Raw genomic sequence first — 15,682 nt, 5'->3', positions numbered from 1 at the left:
TAAAATTTGTTTAGAGAGTCATATTTTATAGGTATTAGAGATGGTTGTGGGGGGAGCTCACAGAATTTCCTACTTCTACTCTGCCATCTTGGCTCTGCCCCCATCCAGAACAACTGTTAATGACCAGGGATGTAGTGGATGCTCTTTGTGTCTTTGATGTCTGACAAAGGTCTAAGTGCTCTACAACACCTGCTTCAGTTGCCCTCATGATTGCTGAAACAAATTGTTCTCATTTACCCATGCTGCTTGAGGAAGTTTTTACCAGCTTGGGGTGGACACCCTGCTAACCCACTGATGGGTTTGAGGCCTGTCAGATACCCTCAACCTGGTTTAGTTCAGCTGCCAAGATATTTTACTAGCATGTCACTGCTGCATATGCAATAGCTTCTTGGAGCCACAATTTGGAGTTGGGTGACAGGTAGACATCAAAGGTAAATGAGCAGCCCTGTAAAAGGTTCAGCAAGTTCTCACATCAGAGGTGCTAGTTCTCCCTGAACACTCCATACAAAAAGGTGGCATAGAAAGACATTCAATGTACAAAGCATATCAAGAATTGACATTTATTGCTTATAATTTTTAAAAATGCTCAATACAAGTATACATTAACAAGAGGACTTAAAATGTAACTACTATTATATTCTCCAGGAAAGTTAAAACTTAAGCACTAGAAAATGACCATTTGTGGGACTGCTGAATAGGCATTTTTAAATTTCCCCTCATTCCATGCTGTTAGTCTCAAAATACAAGTCTTCTGGCAAAGCAGGTCAGGGTTTGGGTTCATCCTCTTGTAAGTGATCATCTCCTCTGATACAGGAACTCCCTCCTGTCACCAATCAGCTATGAGCTAAGGAAGCTAGAATCTCAACCTCCTGAACTCAAATGATTTCCATCAAAACTGGACTCAGGATCACTGTTTTGACTACCTGTACTCATGAAAGAAAATACAAAGAGGAAAAAAAGAAGGAAAAAAAAGAAGTCAGGGATTCCAAAGGCCAGACATAGCTTACTTAACCAAGTAGTGCCATTGTCTCAGTACCAGCAGTCTTCTCCCAATACCCATAATTTGAGAACTGGAAGGCACCCTAATGGCCATCCAGTTCAACATAAAAATTAAAGGAATTATAACTAGACAAGCAGTCATACAGCCTCTGCTTGAAGACTTCTAAGGATAGGCATCCCGTTCCACTTTTAGACAGCCCCTGTATCACTTCCAATGTAAAGGTAATTTATTCTCTTTTGCAGAGAGAACAGAAACAAAATAAGGATTGAGCAGATTTCCCTTCTCTCTGTTATTGGTTATCAAATCATAAACCTCAGGCAAAGAGCCTATCCCCCTTTTCTCCAAATATAACTTTATCCTTTTTATTATCCTTAGCTTCCTTCACCAATCTTAGCTCATTCTGAACTTTAGTATTTTTTTTTTTTTGCTTTTTGGAGAGGGGATGGTAGGGCAATTGGGGTTAAGTGACTTGCCCAAGGTCACATGGCTAGTTTTTTGTTAAGTGTCTGATGCTGGATTTGAACTCAGGTCCTCCTGACTCCAGGGCCGGTACTGTATTCATTGCGCCATCTAGCCACCCCACTTTAGTATTTCTGACACTACTTTTATATGACTTGCCCTACCTATATTCATTATTACCGGGCCTTGCTTCCATCTTCTGTATATTTCTTTTTAATATATAAGTTGGTTGGTGAGTTCCCTGTTCATCCACATCAGTCTCTTCAGGCAAATCCTGCTTTTCCTCCTCCAGGAGTATACTTTAATAATACTAAGATGTTCTATACCTAGGAATGGAAGATACATGTGGGAGCAGGTCATTCCCTTTTAAAGATCTATTGAGTCATCGCCTCTCCCTGTTTAGTGACCAGTAAGGGAATTGTCTTACCAAATCCAAAGTACCAGAGGACCTAAGCATTGTGCCACACGTGACCAATCAAAAGAAACCAGGGATTTCTTTATTCCCCAAAAGTCCAAGTGAGGAGCTAAGAGACATGAACAACTGAAAGCAGATAGGCCAGCTTTATTCATACTCTATTATACTAGTAAGGATTTCTTTGCTTTGCTCTGTAACATGCAAAAGTGACTGCCAAAGCAATGCCATTCTTTCTGTGATGAAGAGTAGCCTTTTCTTATTCCTAGAAATGATATGTTCGCTTTTTCTGACAGATAGAAAAATACATACAATCTAATTTAGGATTAATCTGTCTACATACATCATGCCATTTGGAAATAAACCTTGTGAAAGTAATGTGAAATCTGAATGATAAAATGTTAGTTTACAATCCAAGGTAAACATCTAATCTCAGAGTAGAATTTGGGACTATGTTAGCTTTAGTATGAGTGCTAATTTTTAAAGTTTGTATATCAATCATGGAGTTCAATTGAAATAATTCTATATAGTTACAAGTTATTAAAGGAGGGTGACAGAATAGTGATAAGGTCAATACCCTGAAATGACTGAACAACAGCAGCAATTCAGATAGCAATGTCATTGTTCAGTTGTTTTAGTCATGTCTGATTCTTCATGACTCCATTTGGTGTTTTCTTTTTTTTCCTTTTTTTTTTTTTTAAAGCAATTGAGGTTAAGAAACTTGCTCAAGGTTACATGGCCAGGTGTTTCTGGGTGGGTGCTAAGTGTCTGAGCCTGGATTTGATCCCCAGGTCATCCTGACACTGGGGCCGGTGCTCTTACTCGCTGTGCTACCTGGCCACCCCCCATTTGGTGTTTTCTTGGCAAAGATACTGGAGTGGTTTGCCATTTCCTTCTCCAGCTCATTTTACAGATGAGGAACCTCAGGCACATGGGGTTAAATGATTTGTCCAGGATCACACAGCTAGTACCTAAGGTCGCATTTGAACTCAGGTCTTCTGCCTAGGCTCAGCCCTCTATACACTGCATTGCCTAGCTGACCTAGTCAGATGTGAATAGAGAACATAAAATAACTAAGATTTGTTCAATAATAGCGATATAATTTTTCCTCTAGCATAGAATAAGTGTATATAGAGGTCATTCATGCTGGAAGAGATCTAAACAATGTAAGGGCTTTACAGAATTGATTCACGAGGTATTTCAAAGACAGGTAGATAGCAAAAGCACGAGAAAACTCTCAGACTATGGAGAAACAGAGTAGCATGGTAAGTAAAGTACTTACCTATGAGTTAGGAAGACCTGAGTTCAAATCTTGTCTCAGAAACTTATGAGTATGCGATCCTAAACAAGTCATTTAACAAAATGAAAATAATGACATCTTTATCACAGTGTTTCCCAGACCAAATGAAATAATTTAAGTAAAGTGCTTTGCAAATTTTAAAATACTATATAATGGTATACAAATCTGAATTATTATAACTAAAGAAATGATAAAAAGCTCAACAACTACTGATCTATATGCCTACTTTCCTACCTATGTAAATTTTTTATGAAAATAACTTATATATGCATTGAGAGATCATCAATAATTGTGTCAGTAGATAACAAACTGGCTTTTGCAGTTGATAGTCAACAATAGGCCACATCTTTATCATCACATGACTGAAAGATATAAAAAAATACATGATCTCACTATCCTTATGAACAAATTAATTACAAAGCATTTATTAAGCACTTAATATATATGAAATATTGTGATGCTGGGGATCCAAGTAGAAAAATAAGATTATCTATGTTCTCAAGGAGGTTACATTCTTTCCCTCCCCCCCCCAACTTAGTAGTATTTTATTTTTTCCAATCACAATTAAAGATAGTTTTCATAGTTCCCTTTTTTTAAGATTTTGAGTCCCAAATTTTTTCTTCCTCCCTCCCCAAAATGACAAACAATCTGATATAGACTATACATGTATAATCATATTAAATGTATATCCACATTGGTCATGCTGTGGAAGGAGAATCAGAACAAAAGGGGAAAACCATGGGAAAGAAAAAAAGAGAAAATAGTATGCTTTGAGCTGCATTCAGACTCCATAGTTCTTGCTCTGGATATGAATAGCATTCTCCATCATGAGTCTTTTGGAGTTTTTGTACTGTTAAGGAGAGCTAAGTCTATCAAAGTTGATCATTATACAATGTCGCGGTTACTTTGTACAATGTTCTCCTGGGTCTGTTCACTTCATTTAGCATCAGTTCATGTAAGTCTTTCCAGTTTTTTCTGAAATCTGCCTGATCATAATTTCTTTTGGCACAAGAGAATTCCATTACCATATACCACAAATTGTTCAGTCATTCCCCAATTGATGAGCATCTCCTCAATTTACAATTCTTTGCCACCACAAAAAAGAGCTGCTATAAATATTTTAGTATATGTGGGTCCTTTTCCATTTTTTATGATCCCTTTTGGATACACACCTAAGGAGGTCACATTTTAATAGGGAATACAATAACATGTTAACTAGTTTTTATTAAGCACTTAGTATTTGCCAGGCACTGTGCTAAGCCACTGAAATACAAATGCAAGCAGAAAGACAATCTATATGCAAGGAACTCACATTCTGATGGAGGAAGACAACACATAGGGGCAGCTAGGTAGCACAGTGAATAGAGCACCAACCCTGGAGTCAGGAGGATCTGAGTTCAAATCCAACCTCAGACACTTAACATTTACTAGCTGTGTGACCTTGGGCAAGTCACTTAACCTCAATTGCCCTGACTTCCCCCCTCCAAAAAAAAAAAAGACAACACATAAAAGGAAGCTGAAAGGAGGTTGGGGTATGAAGAAAAGTACCCAGAGCAGGGACATGGTAAAGAAAGTCCTGTGGAGATGAGTCAGGAATACAACCTGGAGAGGAATGAAGACATGATTGTCTTTGGCTTCCTCTGGAAAATGGAAGTTCTGGGGGAACTCAGTTAATAAAAGGGAGAAGCCCCAGGCTCAGAGGATACTCTACTATGAAGAGGGGTTGAATGAACTTCTAAGATGAAGAGATTTTCTGTGGCATAGTAAAGTCCTATGGAGAGAAGTCAGAAGTTCAGCCTTTATCCTCTTCCCACCAGAATTCATCTGGCAGTGATCTCATTCTATAGACAATGGTTCTTAGCTGGTTGTTATACCAAAACCATTCATAGGCAGTGAGTGGAAGAGCCAAGATTTGAATCCAGACTCTGACTCCCAAATCACTGATTCTTTCCACAGCTTCAAGTCAAGTAGAAGGGACTCTATGGTCCTTAGTGATAAAGCAAAGGGCAATACATCTTCTTTAATGCCATTTCCACTGAGCAGATCATATCAGTTTTTTAGCAGATAATGCCAGGTACTTTGGTAGGAAATAACTTTCTTTTCTAGGTCTTTAGTAATGGTAGGTATAGCATTTACAGAAGCAGTCACCAGACTCCACTTGAAATTGCTTCCAATGATGACTTCTTAGGGGGCTATTCTGGAAGTAGGACTGGTGGCATGGGAAATGCTATGACTCCCAAGTTTCTTGAGTTTTACACACCTATTGCTGGCAATTGGTCAACAGTCAGTATTGGAGGTGGTGAGAAAGGTGGACCCCTTTGCCATAATGATTTCTTGCCTTAATGATGGACTGGAAGTAGGAGTAGTGTGGGAGACGCTACTATTTGAAGGGTTGTTGGGTTGAGGGTCCTGGATTATCTCCATTGAAGTGGTGATATGCTAATAAAAATGAGAATTCTACTTTCCCTAGCAGTGAATCCAAACCAACTGCATGGTTATGAAAGTCAGGGACTGATGTAGGTTACCAGAACTGGGGCTTCAGCCAAGTGATTGCCTTTAGCCACTATGCAAGATAAATAACAAATACAAAATAACTTCAGGGGAGTATTAAACCGGGGTGATCAGAAAATGCCTCTTAAGAAGCAGCACTTGAGTCGAACCCTAAAAGGGAATAGGGATCCCAAGGGGGCAGAGATGAGGAGGGAAAGATTTCTATGTATGGGAAGTGCTTTTACATTGTAATTATTTTTCTGGGAATGACATTATATCAGGAGGATATGTACAAATTAAGTTGGCCTGTTATGACCCAGGTATTTTTTGCACTTATTCACTTTAGCCAAACAGACCACTGTGTCAAGAAATATATAGACTTCAGAGTAAAAGAAATGAGTGACTCACTTGCTTTTGGCACACAGTGAACACTCAAGCAAAAGTTTATTTTTTAATAAAGTTTATTTCCATGAATAAACACTAGGTGAACCTTCCTAAAGATCTGTCTCACAAATAGTTCCCTATTCTGAAGGAAATCATTTTAATGTAGTAATGCAAAATCAAGAAAATTTAAAGGCAACAACTGTAGTTGGTGCAATTATGTAATTTTTGTTATAGGCTAGATGAAACGATAATTATAAGTTTGAATTTTTATACTAAGGTTATTTCCTCTTACAATGAGACCTCATGGCTTTGCTTACAACTATTATGTATCCTCAAATAGCTATGGTTCTTTAAATAATATGTTTGGATAATTCCCAAGGTGATCAATTTATTTCTTAAATTCAATTTTATTTTCAATTCCAAAACCTCTCTCTTCTCCTTCTACCACTCCTTGAAAAGGTATAATGTTAATGGGATATAAGATCTTCCCTGACCATTAATAGGCCATTGCTTAGGGGAGGTTTGCTTGTAGGAAGGCTTTCACACCTTTTGTTAATTTCTAATTAGGCACTGAGTCAGGAGGGTTATGATGCCTTCTGGCTCTGAGAAGTGTATATATACTCTGAGTTGGTATTTTGCTTTGGGGACTTGTTTATGAGAAGGAACTTGTGATTCCCTGGTTGAGATTCTGAGTGGCCATATATTCAGAGTTCCTCTACTGCTCAGATGTAAAGGCTCTCTTGATCCAAGGATGTATGTAAAGTGCATAGTTGATTCAAGCAGGCAGAGCCTTGTCTGTTGGTCTTTATTTTTCTGCTTATATTTTCTCTGAAGTTTAGGGTGCTGACTTTTCCCCTGAACTAGTGAATGTAATTTAAAAAAATATTGTTAACCCCTTAAACAGTTATCTTTCCTAGTAAAGCAGATCTAAGAACCTGTGCTAGCAGCCATCCTGGGTATGGGTTGCCAATATAAAAGGCAAGAAAAACATACCCATTACAAAAATGTGTAATCATGCAAAACAAATTTCTTCATTAGCTATTTCCAAAAACAAAAGAAAATGACAGAAAAAGCAAGAACGAAAATATGCTTCAATCTGTATTCTGAGTCCATCAGCTCTCTGTCTTGGGAGGGATAGCATGTTTCATTATGAGTCCTTTAGAACTGTAGTTAGTCATTATATTGATCACAGTTACTAAATCTTAAGTTGATTATTGTTACAAAATTGTTACAGAATAAATTGTTCTTCTGGATCTGCTCACTTCACTTTCCATCAGTTCATAAAAGTTTTCCCAAGTTTTTTTTTTCTGAAACCATCCCATTAATCATTTCTTTCTGGACAAAATTATTCCATTGCATTCGTATGCCATAACTTGTTCAGCCATTCCCTAATTGATAGATATCCCCTCAGTTTCCAATTCTCTGCCACCACAAAAAGGGCTGCTATAAATCTTTTTGCTTATATGGTCTTTTTCTTCTTTATTTGATCTCTTTGGGATAGAGACCTTTCAAAGGGAATGCACAACTTAATAACTGTAAAGATTCCCCCCCCCCCTTACCAGTTTCCTGCTTTTTTTTTTCCCCTTCTAATTTTAGCTGCATAATCACCAAGTGAAATAGTATAGAGGGAAAATAGAAGGCCCAGGACAGAAACTTGGGGGATAACTACTCTTAGAGGGTGTGATCTGGATGAGAAATGAGCAAAGGAGACCAAGAAGTGGCCAGATAGGTAGAAGGAAGGAAAAAATGATGTCCCAAAAAACTTAGAAAGAAGAATATCAAGGAGGAGAGGGTGCTCAACTGTTTCAAAGACTGCAAAGAGGTCAAGGAGAATAAAGATTGAGAAAAGGCCATGAGATTTATTAGGACTATTATATTGTTGTTGTTCAGTCACGTCTGACTTTGAGACCTCATTTAGGGTTTTCTTAGCAAAGATATTGCTTTGGCTCTTCAGCTCATTTTGCAGATGAGGAAACTGAGGCAAAGAGGGTTAAGTGTTATGAGTTAAATTTATATTTTCCTCCATCTATCTCTAAAATGGTTTTTTTTCCCCAAGTTATAATTCACCCCTCCCCCCACCTTTTGCTATAAACACAATATTATGTTGCTTTGGTTGCATTAGTTTACACTTTTTATTAAGGTGGTCCTGTTCCCACTGGCTCTCTTCCCCTTCCCCTTGATCTCTTCTTGTTACCCCTTTCCCTTTAGGGTTTTATTAGTTCCTGTCTCCCAGTTTTATCTGGCTATATATTTCTTACCTCTCTTTTTTCCTCTTAGTCAAGTAGATCTCCTTCTCTTCAGTTTTTTCTGCTCATTAGGCTTTTTTTTTTAATTTCATTTTTGGGCCCCTTTTCAAAAAGGATTTTTCTCACTCTTTTCATTAACCATCTTCTCTTTCTGTTTACTTTAGACCCTCATTCTCTGCTTCATGACCTCTAAAACCATCTTGTCTCTCTCTTTTCTCATACAATCAAAACTTCTAAGCTCATATAGGTTAAGCTCAGATTTGTAGGATAGGTTGCCTAGGGCTAGCTAGGCTGCATCCTGAGTTACATTGCTCTTCACAACACATTCTTCTATTCCCTCCACCTTTTTCTAGTGGGTGTGGAATTGTCTTATGTTATTTGAATGTCTTATCCTTCATATTTGAAGGTCTTTCTCATGATGGCTTGAAGACCTTGACTGACTTTTTAACTTTAACCACTTTAGGTCTTCGAGTTTTCAGCCTTGGTTTTTGTTGTTTGTCTGTTTGTTTTCCCTTTCCTGGAGATAATCTGTGAATTCTTTCAATTCGAATTTAATTTTCTATATTCGGAAATTCTGGGCAGTTTTTTTTCTATTATTATTTTCATTATTAATGTTTACTGTAATGGTGTGTTCTTTTGGAAGATCTATGATCCTTAGGTTGGTTGTCTCTGAACCTCCTATCTTTGAGATCTCCATGTTTTGTTTGGAAAAGTGAGCACATCTTTTCTTTTTCTTTTTGGAGGGGGGAAGGCAGGGCAATTGGGTGACTTGCCCAAGGTCACATGGCTAGTAAGTGTTAAGTGTCTGAGGTCAGATTTGAACTCAGGTCCTCCTGACTCCAGGGTTGGTGCTCTATTCACTGCACTACCTAGCTGCCCCTCACATCTTCTTTTAAAGTTCTTGTTTTTCTGCTTTTCTTTTAAGTTCTCCTTCACTTCTGTGTAATTGTCTTCCAAATCTTATGTTCTCTCTTTTGTTTCTTTAGTGAGGCTTATCATTATAGAATCTGGTTTCTCTATTCTGCTCATTATTTTTGCTGTGCAGAATATAAATTCTGCTCTCATAATTCTCATTTCTCTTTTAAATTGTAGAGGTCAGGGAACCATAAAATGTTGAGGTTTAAGGTCAGGGTCCTGCCAAAAGAATTCAACTCAAGTCTTCTCTCAGCCAAAGAAAGCAAAGTTTATTAAAGGTTCTCAATAATGGGTAGACTCTTAAGGAGTCTAAGTATCTGTGACACTTGTATTGGACAAGTGGGCCAGAATAGTCTGAGACAGAGTGACTCTGTACTAGAAAATTCTAAAGACTGCTTTTGCTGTAGAAGGGGACCACAGATCTATCCCAAAAAGTTCTGGTATGTTGTTTCATTCTTATCATTTTCTTTAATGAAATTACCTATAGTTTCTATGATTTTTTTTCAAAAAATTACTAATTCTTTGGTATTATTTTAGTTTCTATTTAAGTTTAAATTTTTTCTTTGAAAGCCACCTCCCTTTTTTTTTGTATTTTAGTTAGTTATTGATGTCTAGTATTACAGTGCTTCTGAGCTTATGAGGTTTTTATGCCATAGCACATAATGAGTTTTTATAAAGCACAATGCATAGCTGAGAACATGTATATTACTTTGTATTTCCATTCCTAAACATTTGTCATCTCTAACTTTTCTAAAATTCCATTGAAGTCCTTAATTTCTGCCCTATTTACCTTTTTTTTTTTGTTAGATTTGTCTCTCAATCATTTTAGTCAGCTATTGGATATTTTTTAAATGAACTTGCTAATGGTAAATTTGTAGCCAGAATGTCTATAATCAGGTTCTTTGAATAGCTAAGGAGATAAAATCCATTCATTTGATTTTAGACTGAGTTTGGTCACAAGGCTGACTTCTAATAGTATTGTATATGTGAAAGTAGAAATGCTACTTTTTTTGAAGCACAATAATAGAATTCCCCCTTTTCAGTTTAATTCCAACGAAAGTACAAAAATAACATTTCAAATGAGTGAGATGTTTCAAGTTATTAGCAGGCTGCTCAAAGAACTTCTGAATCAGTAACAATGTAGTTTGCAATACTTTTTGCTTATCAGAACATAACAATGTTCCCAAGTTATTTATTCAAAATAATCTGTTCTACTTGCCTAACACAACATCATTATGAAAATTTTCATTTATTTATTTTGCTAATTGCATATTTTAAAGTCAGTTCTAGCATTCTTTGTCATGGTCTGTCCTGAGTAAAGTATCTTTCCAGTTTACATCAGGACTTTTTTGGCTTTTCAATATTGATCTAGATCCTTAATTTTGCTTTCCATAGATGACTTACACTGATAATGAAAAAAGATCGGTAAAATTCTCTGTGTGGAGGTATATGATTTCTTATTTTGATATAAGATTTTTATAAATGCTTTTTGCATACTTTCAGCATCTTTTTTACTTTTGTTAAGAACATCTGAATAGGAAATTAAAATGTTGCTGACCACTGAAGTCATCCTTAACTGATAAGATTTCTTTCAGATTTTTTCCATACCTTCAGGACTAACAAGTGAATAAGTGATTTAAATCACAACAGGTAGATAGTAAACAAGGCCACGCTTCTCAATCAAATTCATCCCTAGGTTGTACATTTCAGGGAGATATCAAACCCAACTTCCATAGTAAGGCCCTAAATTCTATTAAGTAAGGTCATTCAAATTCCCTGTTGAAAAAGTAATGTTTATTATATTTCAGTACAAATAAATTTCAGGTCTTATCCTGAGAACAAATTTTTATTGGCTTAAAGTATTGGACTCCAAAGCTGGGCAAGGGGGAAAATAGCATCACTCCAAAGGGTAACCAATCAGAAAGTATGAGGAGTGATCATATCCCAACCTTCTGTGTGATACAATCCAACTCCACTCTCCCTTCACTCATTATTACTCATTAAATCCACTCTATCTGTTCTCACTGCTAGGCTCCCTTAGCTGTATAAACACCCCTCCCACCAACCCTTCTGCTCTAGGAAAAAGCCCTTCAAGGTAACTATAACCTAAGTACAACCTAGGAACTCATACCTGCAGCTGCACAAACCAAACCCTGTTCCCCACCCCCAACACACACATCCAGCATATCCACACTCTGCTCCCCAAAACACGTCATGCCTGTGACTGAATAGCCTTTGCACTCCTAGAAAGTGGCCAATGAAAGATGTTACATCTCTTTCCATTTTTGTTAGGCCAGCATGAATCACACTGGATGATTAACTATGGATAGGTTGCAGTCTGCATCTCAGAGTTCATTACTTTATCTTTTCGCCAAAACTTATCACTTTTCCAAACTTCCTTATATGGTGAGGAGGCCAAGATCCTTTTAGTCACCCAGGTTTGAAATATTAGTATCATTCTTGATTCTTCATTCTCCTTCATCCCATATATTCAATCCATTGCCAGATCTTGCCAAATCTATCTTCACATCTCCCAAACACATCTTTCCCTTCTTACTATTCACATAGCCACCACAGCCTGGACTACTGAACCTCCTTTTTGCTTTCCCTGCAATAAACCTACCCCACTCCAATCTAACCCCACAATTGCCAAAGTGATTTTGCTAAAAGTCTGATTTGATCATCTCATTCACTTACTCAGTAAATTACAGTTGCTCCCTATGGTTTCTGTCACAAAATCTTATCTTTTTTAGTTTCTGTTTTTTTTGTATGAGTTTTACAGGGTAAAGGATTGGGATTTGTTCAGCCATTTCATTGATATAGGCAATTCCTTGTGAGGAAACACCTCTACCACCATAGATCAAAAATATAGTGTTTTCTAGGAAAGCCAGGTTTCTGTAAACCGAATAAGATGTAAGGAGTGTGAGAGGAAGTGGTCTAATATGAAATAGTTTATAAATATAACATTTCAGAAGTGGCAGGGGATATAATGGATGGGGACTGTAGAGCAAGAGGAGGATACGGGAAGGGTCAGAATAAAGTAGGTAGGGATGAGAGAGTAGAGAGTGGTAGCACAGGAAGATAATTTTGTCTCAGGCCACCTGTGGCTTTGAATTAGAAATTCAGAAAGAATGAAGTTTGCTGGCCGATTTCCAGAAAATTATGGCAGCTCCATCTAGTTTCCAAGAAGGCTGTTGATTTAATTTTCCACTGGATTGGAAAGGTTTGGACCCTTGCTGGTCATGGAGGGATAATGACCCTTCTCTTTAGCAACTGCTCTAACTCCTAGAGCTGTTTGTCTACAGGGGGTGGGGAAGTTTGGATTCAAAGGGCCGTACTTGAGGACCTAGAGGGCCACATGTGGCCTCAAGACTGCAGGTTACCCACCCCTGTGACCCCCTCTCTGGCACTAGTTAAACTCTGGTCCCAGACCAGAGAGTGGTTGATCCTCCTTCCATCTTCAGCAAAGACAGCCCAATCCAGACCCAAGTTCGAACCTACTGCACTGTTCTCTTTAGCAGTAGCTAGAGATACCAGCCATTATTCGCGTGGAAAAGATTCCTTTAACAAGAATCCACTATGTTCAAGAGAAAGAGAAGCGAATTTGGAATTAGAAGGCTCCATGCCTGGTTCTGCTAACTCATTACCGCTGGGTGACCTCATTGTCCTAAATTTCCTTATTTGTAAAATGAAGGGCTGAGACTAACTGCTCTCTTAAGTGTCTTCTAGGGTTAAATCGATGCTCCCGTAACTTCCCAGGGTGGCACCGTGCCACGGAATGGGCACTGATTTCAAAGGGACCCCACGTTCAAATCCCAGCTCAGCCACTGAGTGACTAAGACAAGTGACAACCTCTGCAGGCTTCAGATTTTCTGGGGTCTGTAACCCGACAGAAAGGCAAATTCTAGTGTCCTTTCCAGCTAGACTATTCTTAAAATCTTAGATTCTTCTACCTAAAAAAATCCTAGCGTTTTAGGGATCAGACTCCCCCACTTTCTAGGTCTGTTTCCGCCCACTCCTTCTGTCTCTCTTCTGCGCCTGCGCACACTCACGCCTCCAGCCCCACCCCACCTGCCCTCACGCCACGCCTGCGCTTTGCTTTCGCCATGTGTGCTCTCTAGTTGGCTCCGGCGGGTCCAGCTGAGCTTGTAGAGGTTTGCAACTTTAGTCTCGGACCCCTAAGGCTGCCCTATCCGCAGACTCCCGCGTGTCCCAGCCGGCGCTGCAGCCATGGGCAAGAGCAAGAATAAGCGCTTCAAACGGCCCCAGTTCTCTCCCACGGGTGAATGTGAGGCAGCGGAGAGCGAGGAGGCCCAACTGGACGACTCACCGGCGGTGGAGCTCCTGGAGAAGGTGAAGCGGCCCGAAATCGGACCCCCTGCTTTCTCTCCTCTTCTTTTTTTCTCCTTTCCCCGTCCCTGCCGCGCGGGGGCGCGTGGAGAGGTTGGGACTGAGCGCGCTCTCCCACCCCCCACCCCTGCACTAGCGCCCAAGTGTCCCCTCCCCTCCCCCCGACCTCTCCCCCTTCCCGCAGCCCAGACGTCCTCTCTACCGTCGCCCTCCGGGTAGTCTAGACCCCTGACACCCCCCTCCACTTCCCGCAGCTCCAGCATCCGAGCGCCGAGGTCCGCGAGTGCGCCTGTGCGGGGCTGGCGCGGTTGGTGCAGCAGCAGCCCGCCATCTCGGCCCTGACCCGCAGGGATGCCGTCCGACAGCTCGGGCCGCTGCTGCTGGACCCCAGTCTGGCGGTGCGGGAGACTGCGGCCGGCGCGCTGCGGTGAGTGCAGCGGGCGGGGCGGGTGGCTCTGCTCGGCACGGGTGGGGCGAAAGCGGCCTTCACCCCCCCAGGTGAGGGGAGGGATTGTAGGGGTCCTGAGCTGGGGAGGGGGAGGGGGGGGAGGAGGGGGTGTGGACCAGGTGAGGCCTGGATCGTGGGGATCCTGAGGGAGGGGGAGCTGGGGGCGGGGTGTAGGAATCCTCAGGCCCCGGGGATGAAGCAGGTGAGCGTGTGGGGATTGGGATCCCTCACCTCGGCGTCCTTAGTAGAGCCTGGTGAGAGCAGGGATTTTAGGAATCCTCAGCCTCCTGAGGGGCAGATGAGCAAGTGATCCAGGGGATTGTAGGGATCCTCTATGTCCCCAGGGGTGGGGCGTGCTTTATCCACCCCCACCCCCTTTCTCCCACTGCTAGTACCTTCCTCACTAAGGTTACCTTGTATTTGATTATTGTATATGCCTGGTTTATGCCTACTTGTGTACTTGATATCTAGGTATAAATTAGGAGGCAACTAGATGGTGTAATGGATAAAGTGTTGGACTTTGAGTTTAAATGCTACCTTGGACGATAGCTTTGTGATCAAGCTGTGGGCAAGTCATTTAACCTCTCAGCCTCAGTTTTCTCATCTCCAAAATGGAGTTAATGGCAATTACCTCACTGGGTTATTGAGGACCAAATAAGACAACATGTAAAGTGCTTTGCTAGCTACATAAATGTTACCTATTAAAATGTGAAGTTTTTGTAGGTAAGAACTCCTTCCTTTCTTGTATACCTCCAGCTTTGCACAGCACCTGATGCATAATAGGCCCATAATAAATGATGCCTCCTAGTTTGAACAGATTGTTTTTAGTGTCAGTCTTTTCCTTACTCTTTCTTGTGCCAGAAAATCCAGAATGATGGAAGCAAAGGCACTGATTTTGTAGCTAATTTTTTGTTCTCACATGGAACTTGTGGTATAGAATTACTCCTAAAACAGATTGTTAGTTTGTACGGTCATATGAACTGGAAAGGGATTTTGGTGGTCACCTAGTTTGTCCCTTCATTTTATAGATGAGGAAACGGAGGTACAGAGAGGCTAACTGACTTGCCCAGCATCACATGGGGAATAAATCACAGAGCAGGGATTTTGAACTGAGGTTCTCCATCTCAAAATCCAGTGGCCTCATTTAACATTGTACATTGCTACTTAACATTTCTGTCTTTTGTAACTTATAGTCTTTTAAAATTGCTTGTGACACTGAGAAGTTAAGTAATTTTCTCACAGCTAGAAAGATGAGTTAGAGCAGCCACTTGAACCCAGGTTTTCCAGACTGTAAGGATGACCCTTTATCCACTACACTATGACAACTTTCTGTAAAGTGTAATGTATTAGCATTTTAGGGTTAAAAGAAATCTGAGGATACCTAAGCCCCGAAACTTAACATTCCTTCTATCCTGGACAGATGGTTATCCAGCTACTTCTTAAATCCTCCTCTTAAAATATAACTTTTGGAAATTTAAATTTTTTTTTTCAGTTAACCCTTTTTTGTCTACTACCTTCCCTCCACTGCAAGAGAAAAATGGGAAAAAACTCCCCAGTTTATTTTATGTAATAAAATATACATAGTCAAGCAAAATATTCCTGCATCAACTATGTCCAAAAAATATGTCTCATTCTACAGCCTGAATTCATCTTCTCTCTTAGGTAGTGGGTAGCATGA

The 15,682-nt window shown here is 40.0% G+C and overlaps 1 protein-coding gene and 1 long non-coding RNA gene across 2 annotated transcripts in view; one reads left to right on the top strand and one right to left on the bottom strand.

Moving 5' to 3' along the window:
- Window positions 1–571: 571 nt before the first annotated feature.
- LOC138157075 (uncharacterized) lies at window positions 572–13,662 on the bottom strand. Its single transcript, XR_011167289.1, has 3 exons — window positions 13,537–13,662; window positions 3,154–3,212; window positions 572–923 (listed from the first exon to the last, which is right to left on the bottom strand). It is a non-coding gene; the product is annotated as an uncharacterized lncRNA (long non-coding RNA).
- HEATR3 (HEAT repeat containing 3) overlaps window positions 13,259–15,682 on the top strand; it is a 44,114-nt gene continuing 41,690 nt past the window's right edge. Inside the window, exons 1-2 of the mRNA XM_069082532.1 lie at window positions 13,259–13,559; window positions 13,811–13,983. Coding sequence (XP_068938633.1) covers window positions 13,437–13,559; window positions 13,811–13,983 — 296 coding nt within the window. The 5' untranslated portion in view covers window positions 13,259–13,436. The remainder of the gene's footprint in view (window positions 13,560–13,810; window positions 13,984–15,682) is intronic.

Source organism: Petaurus breviceps, unplaced genomic scaffold (assembly GCF_028583685.1).
Source record: "Petaurus breviceps papuanus isolate PSGF00001 unplaced genomic scaffold, PetGlider_PUasm1.0 171, whole genome shotgun sequence".
Taxonomy (NCBI): domain Eukaryota; kingdom Metazoa; phylum Chordata; class Mammalia; order Diprotodontia; family Petauridae; genus Petaurus; species Petaurus breviceps.
This window is presented reverse-complemented; position numbering and strand designations above follow the sequence as displayed.